Raw genomic sequence first — 21,879 nt, forward strand, 5'->3', positions numbered from 1 at the left:
TTCCCCAGGTCAAGAGAAAGAGAGAACTACTGGAGAGAGCCCAGCAGAGGCTACAGAGATGCTGAGGGGCCCGGAGAATCTCTGTGAGGAGGAAAGGCTGAGAGACCTGGGGCTGTTTAGCCTGGAGAAGAGCAGACTGAGAGGGGATCTGATCAACGCTTAGCAAGAGATAAAGGGCGGGGTCAACAGGATGGGGCCGGATTCTTTTCAGTGGTGCTTAGTGACAAGACAAGGGGCAATGGGCACAAACTGGAACCCAGGACGTTTAATCTGAACAGGAGGAAAAACTTTGGTGCTGGAACAGTGGAGCAGGCTGCCCAGAGATGTTGTGGAGTCTCCTTCTTGAGGAGGTTGACTTTGGGATTCTGTGGGCAAAAGGAGACAGCAGTGCTGTGCTTTTTGATGGGCCAAAGAAAATCGTTGAGGACAAGGGTGCCTAGGGGCACACCCTTGCCTGGCAAATGGACACGTTTGCCACTGACCCTGCAGATTCTGATGGTATCTGTCTGCCACTCCTTGCGCCCAGATTTCCGAGACAGGCGAGGGACAACCCTGCGGCGCCTCCAGGGCAGGGCTGGAGGGTGGGAGACAGAGGCAGGGAGGAGCAGGGTCCGACCATCGCTGTGAACTCAGAACCCGACTCCTGGCGGCGACGGCGAGCTAGAGGCGGCGCCCGAGGGAGGAAGCGGGCGCGGAACGGGGCCGGGCTGAGCTGAGGCGAGGCGAGCCGGGCCGGGCTGGGCTGGGCTGGGCTGGGCTGGACTGGGTGGGCCGGGCTGGGCGGCAGCGGCGTTCCCCGGCAGCGCTCAGCGGCAGCGCTCGCCGGCAGCATGGGCAGCTCTTCCTCCAGCCTGCTGGACGAGAGCAAGTGCACCTACATCCGAGGTAGGCTGTGCAGGGGAGAGGCGAAGCGGGCCCTGTCTCCCCAGACCTCTCCGCAGAGCTGTCTGGGGGGAAAGCCCGCAGAGAGGCACCCGGGGGCGAAGCGGAGAAAGCCCCAGCGGTGCCGGGGCCAGGCGCGGTGGGAGCCCCTGTCAGCGGGCAGGGCTCGGTAACCGGTGGGCTCGGCGGGGTTTGGGCTGGTCCGGAGGGGGACGGTGTCTGATGGGGTTTCGAGAAGACAGTTTCTTAAACGGCCGTGCTCTCAAAGATTCTTTGAGTGAGCTGTGCCGAGCAGCAGACTGTGAAAAAAACCTGTAGAATACGGCGAGACGTGAGCTGGAGCTGCCCGTGTGACGGTTCAAAGCAGTGGGTTTTGCCGAGGTGTATCGATCGGCCCAGCTGGCCTGATGCCTTGCAAAGCCCACTGACGGCAAGCTGCTAGGGAATATTTCTTTGGAGACTTCAAACCCCACCTGGATGCATTCATGTGTGACCTGCCCTAGGTGACCCTTCTTTGGCAGGGAGTTGGACTCGATGATCTCCAGAGGTCCCTTCCAACCCCTAACATTCCGCGATTCTGAGAGTTAGGTGAACTATTCAGAATTGTGTAAGAACTACTTTTTTCCCCCGTTTATATGTTGAAAGTTAAACCAACCAAATAAAATGCTTTACATTTATGCATGTTACAATTAAACTACGAAGGGAAAGGGCATAATTCAGTATTTGGGGGGCTACTTTTGATATCTGAGCAGTTAAAGGATGAAATGCATCTGGCTCTTGCCTGCCTACCTACATTCCTTATCGGTAAACTCGCAGGTAAAGTATTTACAAAGCAAATTTCAAGGCTGAAGATTTACAAGCGAAATCAAAGTTTGCATGTGAAAAGGAAGCCCTGTTCCAGAATATTATGTATGCTGCATGTGAAGCCTGCAAGAGTCCTCACTGCTGTGGGCTGGGAGATCAAACACGCTTCAGACCAGAGGGTGACTCCTGGGTGGTGCCCACAGCTGAGCTTGTCCTTTTATTCTGCTGCTTTGGGATTTTTTTGTGGTGTAGAGGGAGTGCAAATGTTGAACCGCTCCTCTGTTAGGACTCTTTTGAAATCACAGTGGGTCTTTCAAGAGATTCCCATAGTGGGAAAGATGTCCAAATATTAAATGGCTTTCACCCAAAAAGCAGTCAGCAAAGAGCTGCTGGCCTCTCATATGGGTGGGCATTTTTTTTTGCAGTGTCCCTTCAGTATTGCTATTTTCTGGCCCACTGAGGGTGGTTTCAGGTCCCATTAGAGCCATGAGGATGCAGTCCCCATGGGTTTCTTTTTTGTTATACACTCATGCCCACGCTGTAGCCAAAATTGTGATTCCACAGTTCTGCATTTCAAGTTTTCTGGTCCCTGACTGGATGGGGGCAGTTGTGAGCCTGTAAAAACTGATGTCTAATTACTGCCAAAAGAGAAGTAGGAGATTCAGGGATCTTATTAGCTTCTTCACAGCTGTGCAAGAGGAAATAATGCAGGTCTTTGCCCTGGACATATAGAATTAGAACAAGGAGCTCATGCCAAAGGGTTGGGAAATCCTTATCTGCTTGGACTCGTGTGAAACTGGACTGGATGCTTATATCTCTGTAGCTCAAAGGGAGAGAGCCTTTGCCTTGCAGAGAGCTGTGCAGTTTGTGCCTATCCCATCTCTGCAGAGGCAAGTGATGAAACAAAATCACTGTGAAAGAAGGTATTAGAACATTGTGTTTACCTCCGGCTCAATTGTTGCTGTGAGGATCACTCTCTCTGATCTTGCTTTGAAAAATAATGAATGAGGTGCTTTGTGCAGAGGCGGCCCAGAAATTAGTACTTCAAGAAGGCAAAGAAATCAGGAAGAGCATCTTAAATCAAGAGAATGCAGTCCAGCCAACTCGCCCAGCCTACTGCTCATGTTGAGGCTGGAGTCTGCAAGATTCAGACATTGCTTATCTGTCTTACACGTCTTGGTCTGATGTATTTCTGGAGCAGTGCTGTGGTGAGCTCTCCTCATTCAAAGAGGAAGCTGGCTGAATCACTGATTCTGGAGATTGAATAAGCAGCAGGTGTTTTAGCTGGCTTTGTAAAATTTAGGTTGGTTTTACTGAGGGTCTGGAAGCTTTGGGTGTTCCTTTTCCTTCAAAGATGCAGTAGAGGGTTCCTCTGTAAAAAGGGAAGGGAGATCCCTGCATTTGGTCAAAAGAGCTATCATCCATAGTGCTTGAATGGGATGGCACTGATGAAGGAGGCTGTGAGATGGCAAGTTTGAGGATGCTGCCTTACACACCTTGCTCAGAGACCACAGCCAGTGGTGTTCAACAACCTTTGCACATTCTGGGATGCTTGCTTATATTGACCCAAGTGTCAGTACACTCAAGGCAGGAAATCCAAGAATTCCAGCATGGTGAGGGTTGGAAGGGACCTCTGGAGATGATCCAGTCCAACCTTCTGCTAGAGTAAGGTCACCCACATCAGATCGCCCAGGATCACAGTGTGGGTTTGGAATCTCTATGAAGAAGAGGACTCCAGAATCTCTCTGGGTGGCCTGCTCCAGGGCTCCAGCACCCTCACAGCAAAATTTTTCTTCTTGTTCAGACAAAACCTTCTGGGTTCCAGTTTCTGCCTGTTGTCCCTTGTCCTGTCACTGGGCACCACTGAGAAGGGTCTGGCATTATCCTCTTGACCCCAACCCAGTAGCTATTGATAAGCACTGATAAGATCATGATAGTGAAATTTAATTTCCTGTTGCTGTAATGATGATTTTGTTCCTCTAAAGCCATGCTGCTGCATTGTAAAGCCTTACAGTGTATTTAGATAAGCTAAACCATAGTATATTGAGTGGAAATGATGAACTGAGGGCTAAAGGGCTGGGTGGAATTTTCAGCAATAAACTGGTGCAGTTTCTTCATCAACATGTGTACAAATCTACAGACTTTCTGATTTCATAGAATCACAGAATAGTTTGGATTGTAAGGGACTTTAAAGATCATTTAATTTCAACCACCCTGCCATGGGCAGGGGCACCTCCTACTAGACCAGGTTGCTCAAGGCCTCATCCATCCTGGCTTAGAACACTTCCCGGCTTAGAGCCTCCAAACCTTCTCTGGGCAACCTGTTTTAGGACCTCACCACCTTCATAGGGAAGAATTTCTTCCTCATGTCTGATCTAAATTGAACTGCTTCCAATTTGAAACTGTTACCCCTGGTCCTGTCACTCCATGGCTTTGTAGAAGTCCCTCGTCCCTCTCCAGCTGTCCTGGAGGCGTCTTTCCAAAAGTCTGTTTGCTGACATGGTTTGAGGGATGAGAGGAGAACAGAAGGACAGAATGGATATGCTGTGTAAAGTCATATAAAACAATGTGTAAAAAGATATGTGTAGGTGTCTCTGGGAAGCAGCAAGAACATAGCCCTTGGCACAGGCACCCCCAGGTAGATCTTGGTGTGGATGCTTCGCTCTCTGCACTTCCCTGCAGGGGCCTAAGCACTGAGCCTCATCAGACCAGTCAGAGAAATGAATCTGGAGAAAGTCATCAAGGTATTGCTAAACACAAAGGCTGTTTTTTCCACCTTAACCTGCTTCATCTTCTTAAGGAAGAAGTGATAGTATTGAACCAGCCAGATGTCAAGTTGTTGAGAGCTCTGCATGCTTGTACATGGAGCAATACCTTAAGGCATCCCCAAACATCAGCTAATAAGATCATCGACCTTGTTATGTGTGTTTTCTGCAGCAGATAATACCTAAAAGGAGAATATTTGATGCCAATATGTGGTCTTTGCAGTATGATACACATGAGGCTGTGTTTGAGGGCAGGGAAGTTTGAATCAGGGGCAGGTACTTCACAAGCTGCCTGAAGACTTACTTAGGGAGAGTAAATGTTTTGCAGAACTATTTTTTAGAGCCAGAAAATCTCTGTGTTAAGAAACTGTTTATATATTTATGGCTATAAAATGAAGGTACATTTTGCAAGCTGTCACAAAATATTTTGTCTTTTTGAAGTAGAAATTTAATGCAAATTGGTCATTACTGTAGGAAGAAATCACAGAATGGCTTAGGTTGGAAGGGACCTCAGAGATCATCTGCTCCAACTGCCCTGCCATGGGCAGGGACACCTCTCAACTACACTTGGTTGCTGAAGGCCTCATCCAACCTGCTCTTGAACACCTGCAGGGAGGGGACATCCACAATCTCCCTGGGCAACCTATTCCAGAGAGTCACCACCCTTATACTGAAGAATTTCTTCCTAAGATCCTGTCTCCTACTCTCCCTCAGCTTCAAGCCGTTCCCCCTTGTCCTGTCACTAGACACCCTTATGAAAGGTCCCTCTCCAGCCTTCTTGCAGGATCCCTTCAGGTTTTGAAAGGCACCTACAAAGTCCCCCAGAGCCTTCTCCTCTCCAGGATGAACAACCCCAGCTCCCTCAGCCCATCCTCATAGCAGAGGTGCTCCAGCCCTCGTATTCTCTTTGTGGCACTCCTTTGGACTTATTCCAACAGTCCTATGTCATTCATAATGACAGTGACACCAGAACTCGGCACAGTATTTGAGGTGGGGGTCTCACAAGAGCAGAGTAAAGGGGAAGAATCACCCGTCTGGTGAATAAAATGTGAAGACTCAATATTTATTTCTCCTACCTGAAGGAAATTCTTGTCATAGTAAAATAATGGAGGAGTCATCAGAGACTCCTGTGAGCTCTGGGGACAGCTTACGTCCACTGGGGGAAGGTGGGTGGAGTATATTTAGGGGAAGAGTGGGAGGCCATGTAGTGCCAACAAGGAGGAATGAGGCAGAAAGCCAGATCACATGCACTGCAGCATTGCTAGTCTTGAAACCTTAGCAGTTTCAAAGGTATCTTCTGTTCTGTGTTGCACAAGCCTGTTTCCATACCTATGGCAAAATATTTTTTTCCACTTATTTAAGATACTTGACATATTTAAAGTCAACAGCCTTTATAAGCAGTAAAATTATTTAAAAGCTCCTTGAAATGACAAGAATTTTTTACAGTCATTCCTCTAGATTTCAGACTGAGCCCTTTAAAGAGAAGGGAAGACTTGCAGCAGAGATAATCCTTCTTTGCAGGGTTTTGGAGGGGACTACACAGGACTTACTCAGGATGGAGTTTAAAAGATGGCAGCAATAATTAGAAGAATGGGAGCTGGTCATGTGAAAAGAGTTTATTAAGTAAATGCATGCTTTCAGTTTGATGAGGCATGGGCTAAACTTGTGATGGGAGATGTTGGATGGGTGATTTGCCTAATGATATTTAGTGAGGGTACACACCACAGGGAGCAGTGCAGGGTGGTAGTGGGGAGTGATGGACTCACGGAACTGGGAAAAAGATGAAAGTGCTTGTTAAAACAACTTGGTAGTGTTCCCTGAGAGTTGGGCTGGAGGTTTCGAGATTACTGATAGGAAAGTTTTGCTTTGGGTCTCTAATAGTAGTCAAGAAACAATCAAGGGAGTAGGTCTCACACTGAGGAGAAGGCAGAAATGGCTCTGAGAGTGTTCCCAATTTTCAATGTCTGCAATCTCAGCAGCACTGGTAGTAAGAGACTAAGCTCTGCTCTGTCTCCTGAGGTCTGTTTGGACCAATTATTTTTTCAGTTTGAGAGGTGGAGGGATTTCAAGCACCCAATGCCAGTAATTTCAACATCTATGCCTTCGAAAGAGTTCAGCATATACAGAACAGAGCTTCTCCGGAGATTGGTTTTCTATTGACCATCTCCAATCTACCCATTTCTAGAAACATCAAACTGTCCAGGGGATGAGACTTTGTAGCTCTTTGCTTTTGACTTGCTTGTTTAAATGAAGTTCTCTTTCTTCCCCTCTTTCCTCCCTCTTTTCATTTCTTCTCTCCTTCCTTCCTTTCCTCTCTTCTTCCCTCTCTCTCCCCTTCCCTCCTTATCCTTCCTTCCTTCTTTTTCATCTCTTCCTTCTTCCAGGCAGATGGGAAAATCTGGCCAAGGGACAAAGCAATGGTGCTGTGACCCTGTGCCCCCCAGGGACGCACGCTGTGGGTCTCCTCATTGTTCATCAGTTTTTGCTGAGCAGACCTTCCAGCCATTCTTTGCAGCTGACAGTGAAAGCTGTTAGATCATGTCTGTAAGAAATTTCATTTGTTTTCCCTGTGAATTTCAGTATGGTACTAATTAAGATGGGTTTTTTTGCACAAGGATGAAACACTTCAGCATCACAGAGTCGTTTTTGTTGGAAAAGATCTTTAAGATCATTGAGTCCAACCATTATCTAACTTTGCAAAGGCTGGTGTTGAACCACATCTCTGCCTTTTTGAAACACCTCCAGGGATGGTGATTCAACCACGTCCCCAGGAAGCCTGTTCCAGTGTATGAGAAACCTTTCAGTAAAGAAGTTTCTTCTAATGTCCAACCTAAACCTCTCCTGGTGCAACTTGAGGCCATTTGCTCTTGTTCTATCGCTTGATAGCAGGGAGGAGATACCAACCCCACCTCACTCCAACTTTCTTTCAAGGTGTTGAGAGTGAGAAGGTCTCCCCTCAGCCTCCTTTTCTCCAGGATGAACAACCGAAGTCCCTTCAGCTGCTCCTCACCAGACACGTTCTCCAGACCCTTCACCAGCTTCGTTGCCCTTCTCTGGATCTGCTCCAGCACCTCAATGTTTTTCTTGTAGTGAGGGACCCCAAAATTGAACATGTGTTCCTACTAGGTGCAACATACTCAGAAAGAGTAGAGAGACTCCTCCTACTCTGTCAAGTTTTAGAGACTGAAGAGGATCCTTCAAAGGCTTAAAAGGCAAGAGGAGGAAATCACTCACTAGCTTTACAGGAAACCATCTGAACAAACACCATCAGTGCTACAGAGGTGACTCGCACCAATGTGGGGTGAGATAACCCAAGTGCCTGACGGCTCTGGAGTGAAATTCTCCTGATCACTGAGCCATAAGCAGGGATGCTGGAAGAATAACTTGAATTAATTGTGGAAAAGTTGGCCTTTTATGAACAGACACTCAGGCTGGATGTTGAATTTTCTGCTTCAAGCTGTGGTGGTGTCGTTCTGGTTTTAATTTGGTGCATGACTGCCAGTATAGCAGAGTTCTCTGAAACATCTGGCTGCACTTACTGCTTTTTCTCAGCTTGTTGCAAGATGTCTCTTGTGGTGTGGAAAGCCTGTCTTTTGTTTTCCATAGGTGAGTGTGGCTGTAGCATCACATAGAGCAGAAGTGTGGTGTCTCTCTCACTTAGAATCATAGAATCATTTAGGTTGGGAAAGGCCTTCAAGATCATCAAGTCCAACCATTAACTCTACTCTACCGAGTCCACCCCTAAACTATATCCCCAAGCACCACATCTACACTTAGCAGCGTCTACTTCAGAATAGCATTTAGAGGGTGCTTTTTGTTTTCACGTTCTGAGGCTGATGGTCAAGCTGATAGGATTTTTTGTGATTCTCAAAGTCTAAGGGAATAGGCAGAGTAGTATTTTTTCTTTTATAAGCATCTATTGGATTCAGAATTGATGAATATGAAATAGCACTCAGCAAGTACTATCTAGTCCAGTCCAAACAAGATAAATAAATACCCATGGCATGAAAGAAATGAAGTAAAATGCATAGAGAATTCAGATTTCAATAAGGATATGAAATTCTGTTCTTCATTATATGCACTTGCTAAGTTTCCAAGTACTTGAAGACCTCAAGAAATGAGATTTTGAAGGAAAATCCTTTTGGCTTTACTTACTTGCTTGAAAGTTTCGGTCCTCAGCGAGGTGTTGCTGTTGGAGCCAGGGGCAGATTTCCATCCAGTAGTTCTAAGAACTGGTGTTGGAAGTGAGAGGCAGCTTTTCTTTGGTTCTTACATTCATTCATTCAGGGGAGCAGGCACTTAATTTCAGCTTTAGACTGAATGCAAGCAGAAGGCATCCAGGGATATGATTGATGGGAAAGGGATTTGCCACCCAACCTGAACAGAATTTGCTGTACTTGATAACTTCCAAATTTCAACTTTGGGAGATTAAGGCTGGAGGCACCTTTTCTCTTAAGTTTCTATTGCTTGTACAATCCCATTTATTAACATCTTCCAAAAGCAATTTTGGCAGTTTCCAGTCATGCTGTCTTGCAATGGCCATGGTCAAGAATTTCCCTCATTAAAGCAGGAGCTGAGAACTTGTCCTTCAGTTTGTCCATTATCAGATTCCATTAGCTTTTATGAATGGATGGGTGTTTTCCTAAGCCCAGAAATCTGTTATCCATTTTGTGGCATGGCTCCTTGTTCTGCCAGAGTCCCTGGAAATCTGGGTTAGGCTCCTAACCTTGAGGGAGATTCTCCTCCCACAGTAGCCCTAGTGAGGCTACTCTGCACTACTGTGTCCAGTTCTGGGCACCCAGGGACTTTTTACAAAGGCATGGAGTGACAGGATGAGGGGTAGTGGTTTCAGACTGGAAGTGGCTTGATTGGACATTTGGAAGAAATTCTTCCCCATGGGGGTGGTGAGGCACTGGAGCAGGCTGCCCAGAGAATCTGTGGAGACTACAAGCCTGGAAATGTTCCAAGCCAGGTTGGATGAGGCTTTGAGCAACCTGATCTAGTAGGAGGTGTCCCTGCCCATGGCAGGGGGTTGGAACTAAATGATCTTTAAAGTCCCTTCCAACCCAACCCATTCCATGATTCTTTGATTCTGTGGAGTGCAATGTAGTGCACATTACAGAGCCTGTGCTTGAAAGTGGAAAGGTGTTTCTCACTGGGAAAGAGGCCCTTTTTTGTATAGGGTAAGTGAAGGAAACCACTGGGTGGTAGGGGAAGGCATGTGGCATTTTAATGCTTTTCTGCTCTTGGTGTAGAAAAAACTATGTACAGAATTGAATTAGGAGTGCTTATCAATGGAAAGAGCTTGTTCTCCATATAAAACCAAGACGTGCTCACCTTTGCCCAAAACCCCTGTGACTAAGTGTGGAGTCTTCTGCTCTTCTGTACTTAGTATTTTACAAGCTCTCAAAGACTGGAGATCTTTAATTAGTACAGCTTGGTCACGACTGATGAGACAGTCTTTCCATCTGATAGAAATTTTAGTGATATTAAAGTGAGAAAAAGCAAAGTCTGAGATGATGAAAGCTGCTTTGTTGTAGATGCCTTTGGGCATTACCAGCTGCAAAGCCAGTGTCTAGATGGAGAAGGATGATATTCATGAACAACGTGGTCATGGTTGCTTTCAAAGAACAGCAGCTTTTTCCTTTTGGTACAATACACTTGCTGTTCTCTTCACACTTAAAGAACAATTAGAAACGTCTTCAAGTTCTTGAATGTGCATGCAAGCATCTTAGTTGCTTTTGCAGTTAAAGGACAGCAATGGAATGAGGCCAGCTCTTATATACACGTAGGATTAAAGCTTGTGGAAGTGGCCCGGATTTTTGTGGATGAAGTGTTCACCTGCTTGGTGTTCTAAAAATCTGATCCTGTATTTTTCTGTTAGTCTTATATAGAAGAAGTGTGGTGCTGATTCCATATTAATGCTGAACTCAATATGCAGAACCCAAGCTCTTCATAGAATCACAGAGTCACAGAATGTTTGGAAGGGACCTCTGGAGATCTTCATGTCCAGCCTCCTCTCCCAACAAAGATTCACATAAAGAAGGTCGCACAGCAATATGTCTAGGCAGGTTTTGAATATCTCCAGAGGTGGAGACTCCACCACCATTCTGGGCAATGTGCTCCACTGCTCTGTTACCCTTAAAGAAGTTCCTCCTCGAGTTTAGATAGAACTTTTTATGTTCAAGTTTGTGCCTGTTACCCCTTGTCCTGTCACTGGGCAGCACTGAAACAAGACCAGTTTCATCCTCACAACACCCACCCTTTAGGTATTTATAAGCATTTATGTGATTCCCCCTCACTCTTCTCTTTTCCAGACTAAAAAGCCCCAAGTCCCTCAGCCTTTCCTTGGGTTTCTGGCCAGGCAGCATGCCAAGAGAAAACACCCACATCAGTTCCTGGCCTGGTTTTGGACTCTCACTGACAACATCAGCAGTGGGGAAGCCTTTTCAAGTCATAGTGGACTTGTAAAGAGATGATTGAAAATGGTCTGAGACCATCAGTTCATAGCTCCCTCCAAGTGCTGCTGTTTTTTCCATCTTCATCCTGTTTTGTCCTTCCAAGGTCAATCCATGTTTTGACTGTGGCTGTCATGCCTTGCAGAAAAGGTTACCTGTGCCTGGTGTGGGGGACATGTTGGTCGTCAAAAAGAGTGTTTGTGGTACAAACAGTACAAGGCATTCCTTCTTCCTGGGTGGTTACTGTTTAAGCAGGCAAAGCACACAAGCTAGAGCAAAAGCCCAGAGAAATGCAAGCATGAGGCCAAGAAGTGCCAAGATGGGGAGAAGCAGCCTGTGCCCATCTCCAGTGCAGGGTCAGGCCTCTGCAGCACCTCCAGCTGCACTGTGCCGATGTGTCTCAGCCAGGCAGATTTAACAGCTATGGTATGTTCTAGGGATCAGCTGGACCTTCAAGCACTGCTAAGTACTTTCACAGCCAACACTCGGAAAAACTGTCTGCAGCATCTTTATATTATAAAACCATCTGGGATTTCCCTCAAAGTTTTATGTTCCCCAGGTCAAGACAGTGCAGGTTTTGTGGAGCTCAAAAGGCAGCTCTGTCTGTGCATTCCATTGCTAAAGGACCCCTGCTCCCTGCCTGGGATGGCTCATTTGCTGCAGTTGTACCTTCCTGGATTTACTGCTGGGTTAGTTCTGTGTGCTGGGGGATCCCAGCTAAAAATAAAATTGCTCTCATGCTGTATCTGTAAACTTGCTGCCTGCCAAGCAGCTTCTCCTTTTCAGAGATATGTGGACTTTATTGCTTGACATTTACGAAAGATGCCACCACCACCCTTCCACTCAACATCCAGCTCACTCATTCCTGTGCTTTTAGCTGCAACTCTTCTACAGCCCCTCTCATCTGTTATCTTAGGAAGCAATTCAAAGCTCTTTTCCTTCCTCTGCATGAGTCCACAGTTGTCATGCGTGCTGTGGTTCTCTGCAGGACTTTGTTGCAATGGTGATAACTGAAGATCTGACACTTGAAGCAGCATTGGGGATGTTGGTCATCTCAGGTGAATGCCGCCTAAAGACCCACTTGCTTTTATCAAATGTGATAGTATATTTTCACTTGATGTAGAATCACAGAATTGTTTCAGTTGGAAAAGAGCTCTAAGATTGCTAAGTCCAACCATCAACCTAGCATCCCTGTGGCCATTAAACAATGTCCCAAAGTGCCATGTCCACACATTTCTTGGAACACCTCCAGGGACAGTGACTCCACCACCTCCCTGGGCAGCCTGCGCCAGTGCCTGACCGTATTCCACGTACTGTAGTGGACACACTAGAGGAAAGGCCAGAATTCATCATCCCCAAGCAAAGATTTAATGGCAGGGTCTGTGCAGAGCTGAAAAGGAAAAAAAAAAAGAAGAAAAAAAAAAAAAGACTTCCTATGCTTTTAGGGTAATCTGCAAAGTAATATCACTGGCAGTAATTTAGTCTGCCAGACACTTCTCCCTGCTTTCAGTTGTAAATGAGGCTTTGCAGTCTTCAGCTGTTCAGGTTGAAGTTTCCATGCTGAGCATCTGCCTCAGTCTGCATTTGTGAGAAAACTGCAGCTAAAATAAATGAGATTTTTCTGTTTGATAATAGAGTCTTCCTCTCTGGTTATTCTGGTAAGCAGCTCAGGCATATCCTGCAAAAGGAGGGAAGTGGCTGGGGGCTGTGGAGCTGGGATAAGGGAGTGAGAAGGCTTTCTAAGCCCTGCCAGTGTTTACCTGCTGAACTAAACCCCATTTTTCCCACATTTGCTCTCTGTGCAGTCTGGCAAATATCTGTGAAACCCAAAGCTACCAGCAGCTCTTCAGCCCTGTAGCAAAGGTGATGCCACAAAGCAAACACAACTTGTAAGCTTACTGTGTTAGCTGAAAAGTTCTGTGGATCTGAACCCCTGAACCCATCACTGAGGCTTGAGGAAGACCAGGGTGCAAAGGCAGCTTTTGTGTATATTTTGCTATTGGCTTCATTCTGTAGGAAGCCCCAGATTTGTTGCTTGGGTTGTTCTTTTTCTGTTCTGAGATTTCCTGTACACTTGCCAAGCTCCAAAGTGTTGTGCAGGCATCAATCAGTTGATCTTCCCAGTGAGATACTGTGATAAGTGGTGGTATTTTGTTTCATGCAGGAGTTCTGGCTGTTCATTTAGGGTTTGACAAACCTAGTGCTGAGTTTTTCAGGGAACTGGCTGTGTTAATGTTCTCCCCAGATTTCCAGCCAAGCTCCAGCTGTGCTCAGTTGTGATTTTGGGCAGTCAGCACTTCTGTAAATCAGAAAAAGAAGTTGACAGGAGCCATCTGGGAACTTCTCCCATCAGTGACATATGCTTTGTCCAGCTTTACAATTTGTATCAGACACAGAGACAGGATCTGCTTCTTTGGAGTGGTATTTACCTGCCTTAAAAACAAATCAGGTCCCTGCTTTTTCCAGCTCACCTTGCCACAAACTGAATTTCAGAGCTCTACAAAGAATGGGGCAGGTACCATATGAAGTTGATTAGAAGATGGTATTTTTGGATGTGACTGGAAGAGAAGAAGCTGTAATGACTTTTGCTTCTGCTCCATCAGTCTCTGACATAAGGAGTGTTTGAGGTTAGTGACGGTTTGTGAGCGAGGCTGGACGAGGTACCCAGATGTCAGGGTTGCATTTGATGTGTATGCAAGTAGAAGCCCCAGGAATCATCCAGATTGTGAGCTAATCTAAGTTGATGGTGGTTTTTAGGGTGCTTTTGGAGGAAAAAAGATCATAGAGTCACAAAATGGTTTGGGTTTGTAGGGACCTTTAGAAGTCATCTAGTCCAACTGCCCTGCAGTCAGCAGGGACATCTGCAACTAGAGCAGGTTGTTCAGAATCCCAAACAACCTGGTCTGGAATGTCTCTCTGTGCAACTTGGGCTCTAAGGTCTACCCAGAGCTTTCCCTTCTCCAGGCTGAACAGCCCCAGCTCTCTCCACCTATCCCCACAAGGGAGGTGCTCCAGCCCCCTGAGCATCTTCGTGGCCCTGCTCTGTGCTGGATGCTTCCCTTAGGGAATGGCTGCAGTGCGTGCGCTTGCTTTCACGGTGGGTAGTTGCTGTGCTGCTGGAGGGACCGTAGGTATTTCATTAGTGCAGCAACTCCATTGCCAGTCGAATTGTCCTCATATGGGGTTTCCTCAGAGACTGTATGAAGAAAGGTCCCCATGTTGTTGTATGTGTTTTGCTGTTCTCTACCACAGCTTCAGTTCCTTCCTCCTGTTCTTGAGTTTCAGCTGCTTTTTTTAGCTGAGAGCTGGAGGGCCCAGCAGCAATCTGCTTTCAAACGGATGTCCTACCAAACCCAAGGGAAGCAGTGGAGAGGAAGAGTGCCCAGAACAAAATTGAGGCCATATTTGCTGTGAAACACACATGAGATCTGTGACAAAAGAAGCTTCTGTAGAAGACTTTGGAAATTGAGCATTAAGGGATTGATGTGTTCACAATAATCCCTTGGGAGCTGTGGCCAAGTAGTGGTGACAAATGGTAAACTGAAGCAGCACTGGGATTAGTTGGAGGAAGCAGCTGGGTTAAGAGTGAATGAAGAAGGAAGGTGCCCATCTGAATCTATCACCAACTTCCCTTATGCGTGGAAAAAAACAAAAAGCTGCTCAGCACATCTGGTACCAGAATGGAAATGTCTAAAGCTGATAGCACACTGAGATACAAGGCAGTTACCAACATAAACAAACATACAAAGCCAGTGTGCTGGGAGGAGGAGAAAACATGACCTGAGAACTGTGAGCAGGAGCTTGTGGTTTGGTAGTTACTAATGTAATGAAGTGCCTTCAGTGTTCAGGCAGTAGGAAGTGTGATCAACTGAAAAGCTGCTCTGCTCTTTCTGTACCACTTGGCATTGGCAGCAGTTACTTTCATGAATATAAATCAAAATCAGACCTTCCTTGGAAGGTACTCTTACAGCCAGACCTTGCAGGGTGCTGGGGCTGAGTGGTGTAGGTGAGCACTGGATGAGTTTTTATTGTTACTGGTGGCAAAATAATGTTTTTTAAGATTAAATCCAACCTCTGTGATAGCTGAGGTGTCTGGAGTTCTGCTGCTGGAAGGGACATCCCATTTTCTGAGAGTAATTGTTAAGAGTCAGGGCTGGACCAGCCACTAAATGAGTGACAGACTCTCCATGAAGCCCTTTGCCTTTCCAAATGGAAGAGAAAAGAAAGAAGGGAGAGAGACTGATGGGGTGGGAAAGAAACTAAACCAGCTGGGATGGAAAGAAGAACAATGCCGTGGAATAGAGACAGAGACACAAACCAATACAGAACCCAACTTCTGATGGCAATGATGGTGTCTTTGGCAGTGCTGATGCTGGGGGGCAGACACTGGGGAAGTCCCAGACTGGACTCAGCAGCAGTTGGGAACCAGATTTAGGAGCTGGATTTTGGAACTGTATTTGGGAACACACAGATTGTTATGGAAGGCAGAACAGAGAGAGTCCTCCTGGGACACCAGCCACTGAAGAAGCAGCTTGACCCTGGTGATCCCTCAGCTTTCTCTTCAAGATGCCATCCATGGGATGAAATCTCTTGCTGGTCAGTTGAGGGTAACCTGTCCTGTCCATTCCTCCCTGCAGGTACCACTTCTGCCTTCCTACACCCCAAGGTGGGGCACAAGATGTGGTAGTGCCCTTGGTTTGCCCTGGAGCATTCTCACTGCTAGAAGCAGCTTCTGGCTGTTCAAACCTGCCTCAAACTTCAGAAGGTGCCTCAGTGAGCAGAGATCAAGCTGGGAAGTCACAGCACTGGAAAGAGTTGGTTCAGGTCTAGCTCAGACCAGGACACTGCACTAAAACTCAGTTGAGAGCTGAATCTGAGGATGCTGTAGGAGATGTCAGATTGGGTTTCTGTGACCACTACGTATAGCAGTGTAGGTTGAATCGGTGCCAGAGATGTGAGTGTGCACAGCCTCAGGAGGATGTGAAAGCTGTATTTCAGATGGGGCCCATCTCTCTCTATTCATATTCTTTTGGATAATGAGAATGGAGACATCTGTAAAAAGTAATAAGTCTCCCTTCCTTCCAGAGTAAGGCTATGAGTTTTCCAGCTGCTGGCTAAGACAGGTTTTCCTGTTGAAATAGCTTTTGTCTGACATAAGTCTAAAACAATATGGTTATGGTAACTGAAAATATTTCTTTGTCAGTGTTGTCCCTGTTAGTTTTAGTTGTAAATCCAAGGATTTCTCCTCATTGTTGCTTCTCAGAGCAGCTGTTGGATTTTCAAAACCTTGTGGAGCCTTCCAGTGAAGTGTGCACTGGTGATCAAATGCAGCGTTGCTCCTAGCCTGTATTTTCTTTACCATATTCTGTGTCTCATTACCTTTTATCTTCAGAGTGGATTCTCATGATCGTAGAACAGGCTTTTGCTTTCCTTCAGAAGTCCTCTGTCATCTTGAATAATGCAAAAGCAAGGCCCTAACAGCCATTCATGTGGTTCTTGGTGGCAACCACAACAGTATGGACTGGGACATTGATTTGTCAGCTGACACCGTTCTGTAAAACGTGCCGGGGGCTCTTGTTTTAGCTCTGTAGGGTTGAACAATTCATTTATTAGGCATCTCTCTGATGTGTAGCTGTTCCAGACTGAGTGGTATGTTAACCAGAAGATATGCAATTTGTATACAGGAGACGAGGAAGGGAGAATCTGTGTTTAAATAATGAGTTTTTCCAGAGCAGTTCTGCAAAACAGGTCGTTGTAAAGCACGTAAGAAATGCCTTCTGATGCAGCTGAAAGTACTTCCTTTATTTTTATTTCAATAACTTCTAAAAAAAAATGTGTTGCATCTTTTGTGTTTCTTTTGTATAATTCTGTTTTCTTTCCTTTTCAAGATACAGTATTTTAGAACTTTACAAATTAAAGAGTCTAAAAAGCATATTAAAGGTATCACTAGTGAAGCCAGGGCTGCATTATCTCCTCTGGCTTTCTTTGCATTGCTCTACACAAGTTGTTCTTGAATCTTTCCAGTGGTGACCAGTGACAGGACAAGGGGCAACAGGTGCAAGCTGGAACCCAGGAGGTTCCATCTGAACAAGAGGAGAAACTTCTTTGCTGTGAGGATGCTGGAGCCCTGGAGCAGGCTGCCCAGAGAGGTTGCGGAGTCCTCTTCTCTGCCAAACAGAGAGGGACCAGGGGGTGCTAATTGACAGCCGCCTAAACATGAGCCAGCAGTGTGCCCAGGTGGCCATGAAGGCCAATGGCATCCTGGCCTGTATCAAGAATAGTGTGGCCAGCAGGAGCAGGGAAGTCATTGTGCCCCTGTACTCTGCACTGCTTAGGCCACACCTGAAGCACTGTGTCCAGTTCTAGGCCCCTCAGTTTAAGAAGGACATCGAGACACTTCAACGTGTCCAGAGAAGGGCAAAAAGGCTGGGGAGAGGCCTTGAGCACAAGCCCTATGAGGAGAGGCTGAGGGAGCTGGGATTGTTTAGCCTAGAGAACAGGAGGCTCAGGGGAGACCTCATTGCTGTCTACAACTACCTGAAGAGCGGGTGTAGCCAGGAGGGAGTTGGTCTCTTCTTTCAGGCAACCAGCACCAGAACAAGAGGACACAGTCTCAAGCTGCACCAGGGGAAGTTTAGGCTTGAGGTGAGGAGAAAGTTCTTCACCAAGCGAGTTGTTTGTCATTGGAATGGGCTGCCCAGGGAAGTGGTGGTGTCACCATCCCTGAAGGTGTTCAAGAGGGGATTGGATGTGGCACTTGGTGCCATGGTCTAGTCATGAGGTCTGTGGTGACAGGTTAGACTTGATGATCTTTGAGGTCTCTCCAACCTTGGTGATACTGTGAGAGCCACCTGGACATTGTAGTCCTGGGCAAGCTGCTGTGGGTGACCCTGCTTTGGCAGGGGGGTTGGACCAGATGATTTCCAGAGGTCCCTTGCAAGCCCCACTGTGTTGGGATTCTATGATTCAAGAGTGTTTAGGAGTGTTTTGAAGCCCCACTGGATGCTGTTAAGTGGGAAAATATTTCATAGAAGTTGAGTGCTTATCCTGGGTTTCATCAGGCTGGTGAATTCTGTCAGCCCAAATGAAGACAGAAAATTGATTTATGTGGCTTTCCCTGCATCTGTTTCTCAGAAAGCCACAGACTGACTTTCAGCCACCATGAAAGAATGAAAACATGGCTTGAAATTTAGTTGTCATTTGTAAATGCAGGCAGCCTTTTGGAGGAATTCCCATTTGGATGAGGTTCAGAATGAGCCTTACTCTGTCAGAGGCTCAGTTTGTGGATATTGGACACTTAACGTGGGCTCATGGTAAATTTTTGCAGGGCAGACCTGCAGAGGCTTAAGCAAAAAACAGACTGTCTTGGAGCCTCTGCTTTGTCTTCTGTTATCACTGAACTGAGGGCTTTGGGGAAAGACACCCAAGAAAAATCCACTGTGTAGTTTTGGCCTTTCAAAGCAGCATTACAGTTGTTGATTATTAACCTGCCCTAACATAAGCATTTTGTTACTCTTTTTGCAGCTGAGTAGATAGGAGCTAAATGTATTTAAAGTAGTATTGCTAATGCTTACTTTTGCCTTCAGAAAATGAAATGTAGTCTGATAGACATAAACTTGCCAGATAAACCTCTTATCAGACAGAAGCTGTGTTCTTCTATTCTTATCAGCTCTTGCACATTGCATTCTTAGGGCTGGCTTCTTTTTTTTTTTCTTAGTCCCCTAAATAAAACATTTTATGATATGCTGAAAGATGAAGTGTTTAAGTTTTGGATATTAGGAACAATTTCTTCACAGAAAGGGTTATCAAGGCCTGGAACAGGCTGCCCAGGGAGGCGGTGGAGTCACTGTGCCTGGAGGGATTTAAATGACCTGTGGCTGTGGTGCTGTGAAGTGGCTTAGCAGTAGTGGTTGGACTGTGAGCTCTTAGGTTGAGCAGTTGGGCTTGATGATCTCAAAACTCTCTTCCACCCTCAAGAGTTCTGTGATTCTATGTGGACACACAAATCAGAGAACTATATTCTTCTCCTAAAAAGAGAGGAAATATCAGCAGCCACATTGATGGGAGCTCAGACTGGATTGGTGTGGACCACTTTATGGAGACCCATGATGGAAGAATGGAAGCTTACAAAACTGGAACTCCATAATTATTCATACAGAGACAAAAGTAATGAAAGCAAAGTGTTAAATGCACTAATTGTACTGGTGCCACCATAGATACAACACTAGGCCTGTAACCTCTGCTGGTTATGTGTTGCTACAAGTTGTGGTGTGTGGGCAAGTACTTTTGGCCTGTCTCTGCATGGAGGTCCTGCTGAAGACCTCAAGGGGCACAGGGTTGCTGTGAACCAGCAGGAGAGCTCTCAGTGAACCATTTCCAAGTAAATTCTCAGGAACAAATTTCCTCTTTTAATAATAACCTGCTTGGCTGTTTTTCCAAGCCCAGAAGCTCATGTGGTCCTACTGTACAAACACAGTGCTGGAAGAAGGTGGTTTTGATTTGTTTGATTTTTTTTTTTCCTTTCAAGTTGTTTTGTTGTCATAAGGCCTTCTGATCGTGAAAGATAAATGGAGAGGAAACAAGGCAACTAAGCTTCTTTTGTCAAAAAGGAAGGAGCACTGAAACATTGAGGCAAAAGAGCTGAGTGGCTGAGGAGACTCAGACACATTTAGTGAGGGAGACAATAGCTGACTGGTGCTTCTTCCCAGGAAGTTTTCTTAGAAATGAAAAAGCACAAACAGCAGTGCCAGCTCTATTGTCTTCCCAGGGATGCTTTCATGAACACTTGAGGAACTGAAACTCATCCAGGCAGAAGTAGAATAATGTACAAGACTTGGTGGTTTTTCAAGTGGCTGGAGTGTAACCCCTCTGATCTGGATTCCAGTGTGTGTAAGCAGATTTGAGTGAAAGTAGCTCCATGGAGGAAACAAGTCTGGAGAAGAGAAGGCTAAGGGAAGATCTTACTGCTCTCTACAAATACCTGAAAGGAGGTTGGAGTGAGGCCAGTGGTGATCTCGTCTCCAAAGCAGCTAATGACAGGATGGGAGGAAATGTGCCTAAGTTGTGCCAGAGGAGGTTTAAATTGGACATTAGGAAAAATTTCTTTACCAAGAGTGGTGAGATGTAGGAACAGGCTGCCCAGGGAGGTGGTAGAGTCACCATCCCTGGAGGTGTTCAAAAAGCATGTAGATGTGGTACTTCAAGATATACTTTAGTGGTCATGGCAGTTGGGTTACAGCTGGACTCAATGGTCTTAAAGGTCTTTTCCAACCTTAATGATTCAGTGATTTAAAGACAACTCCATCTGTGGAGTTGTGTGCCACCGCTTCCCTGTCACAGCAAGTGACAATCATAGCCATGACTGTCTGGAAATCACAGTTGTAGACTCAGTGGGGCTCTGGTGTTTCACTGAATTACAGATTAAAAATAGAAATGTGTAAAAGAAAATTACATAATGTCCAGCAGTTTGCTGGGATGAAGAGTAATTAGACCTTGACCTCCAGCATTTGTACAGGAGGTGTTGTTTTGTATGTGTTTTCTGCTATATTTCCATCAAATTCTTTCTGAATACAGAATCCCTTCATAGTGGGGGTTAGAAGTCATCCCTGGACATCATCCAGTCCAACCTCTCTGCTAAAGCAGCATCGCTCACAGCAGCTTGCCCAGGCTTACAATGTCCAGGTGGGTTTGGAATCTCTTCAGAGGAGACTGCATTAAACACTTGGGCAGCCTGCAACAGGGCTTCAGCACCCTCACAGCAAAGAATTTTCTCCTCCTGTTCACATGGAACCTCCTGGGTTCCAGTTTGTGCCCATTGAGTCCTTGTCCTTTGCTGGTCACCACTGGAAGAGTCTGGCCCCATCCTCTTGCCCTTTGCCCTTTAGCTGTTGATCAGTATCAAGAATATTTTCATAAAGTATTTAGAATAGAATAGAATAGAATAGAATAGAATAGAATAGAATAGAATAGAATAGAATAGAATAGAATAGAATAGAATGAAGCAGGTTGGAGGAGACCTTTGAGATCACTGAGTCCAACCTATCATCCAACACTGTCTAATCAGCTAAACCATGGCACCAAGCGCCCCATCCAGTCTCTTCCTAAACACCTCCAGTGATGGTGACTCCACCACCTCCCTGGGCAGCCCACTCCAATGGCGAATAACTCTTTCTATGAAGAACTTCTTCCTAAACCTCCCCTGCTGTGTCCTCTTGTTCTGGTGCTGGTTGCCTGGGAGAGCACAGCTCTTTTTCCTTTTTTCCTTAAATACACCAATACATGACCTTGTGAACTGGGAGTGTTTCTTCTACCTCTGGTGGTGTGAATTACTGGCACGTGGTAGGAAGAGCAGGCCTGGTGAAAGTGAAGGAAACCCTTCATCTCTGATACTGCTGCAGCTGCAGAAAGTTAGGGTTGGATTTGGTTTGCATTTGACTTCTTTCCAAGAGAAAATGTCCAGAATTCATTCCAAATTCACTGGAGAAGGTATGCTGTTATTAGCCAGGTCCCAACTGTTACCTAGAAGAATCAAAGGCATAAACTCTAACAAGTAGGGAATGATTAATTAACTTTAATGGGCCCTTCTAGCTTTGCAAAAATAAAACCCAAAACACCAAAAACCCTCCAGAAATGTGCAGAGCACTTTCTTTCCTTCTTTTGCAGTGCTTCAGAAATACTGAGATCTTAATTATGGTCTTACTCAACTTGGATGGCAGAAAAGAGAGAAAAAGAGGCCACAGGTCTCTATGTTGAGAAGGCCCAGGGCTACCCATTTTCTTCTGTTTGCATGTTTCCCCTTATTGTCACACCATTTTACCTCAGTTTCTCTGCTTCTGCCCATGGATTATCCCTGGACTAAATTTAGTAGGGACTTTGGAGCAGTTGCCTTGGTTTTGTGAGGAAAAGGAAGACCTCCTTAACTCTGTTGCAGTCAATTCTGTTTCTTTTGCACCTGTTTCAGAGCTGGAAGA

The 21,879-nt window shown here is 45.8% G+C and overlaps 1 protein-coding gene across 1 annotated transcript in view; it reads left to right on the forward strand.

The window, feature by feature from the left end:
• The first annotated feature begins 790 nt into the window (after positions 1-790).
• The window catches only part of NIBAN1 (niban apoptosis regulator 1), a 78,267-nt gene continuing 57,178 nt past the window's right edge, over positions 791-21,879 (forward strand). The window contains exon 1 of the mRNA XM_068141328.1: positions 791-885. Coding sequence (XP_067997429.1) covers positions 831-885 — 55 coding nt within the window. The 5' untranslated portion in view covers positions 791-830. The remainder of the gene's footprint in view (positions 886-21,879) is intronic.

Source organism: Melanerpes formicivorus, unplaced genomic scaffold, assembly GCF_026170545.1.
Source record: "Melanerpes formicivorus ecotype bairdi unplaced genomic scaffold, bMelFor1.0.p_v2 SCAF_7, whole genome shotgun sequence".
NCBI classification, from domain to species: Eukaryota; Metazoa; Chordata; class Aves; order Piciformes; family Picidae; genus Melanerpes; species Melanerpes formicivorus.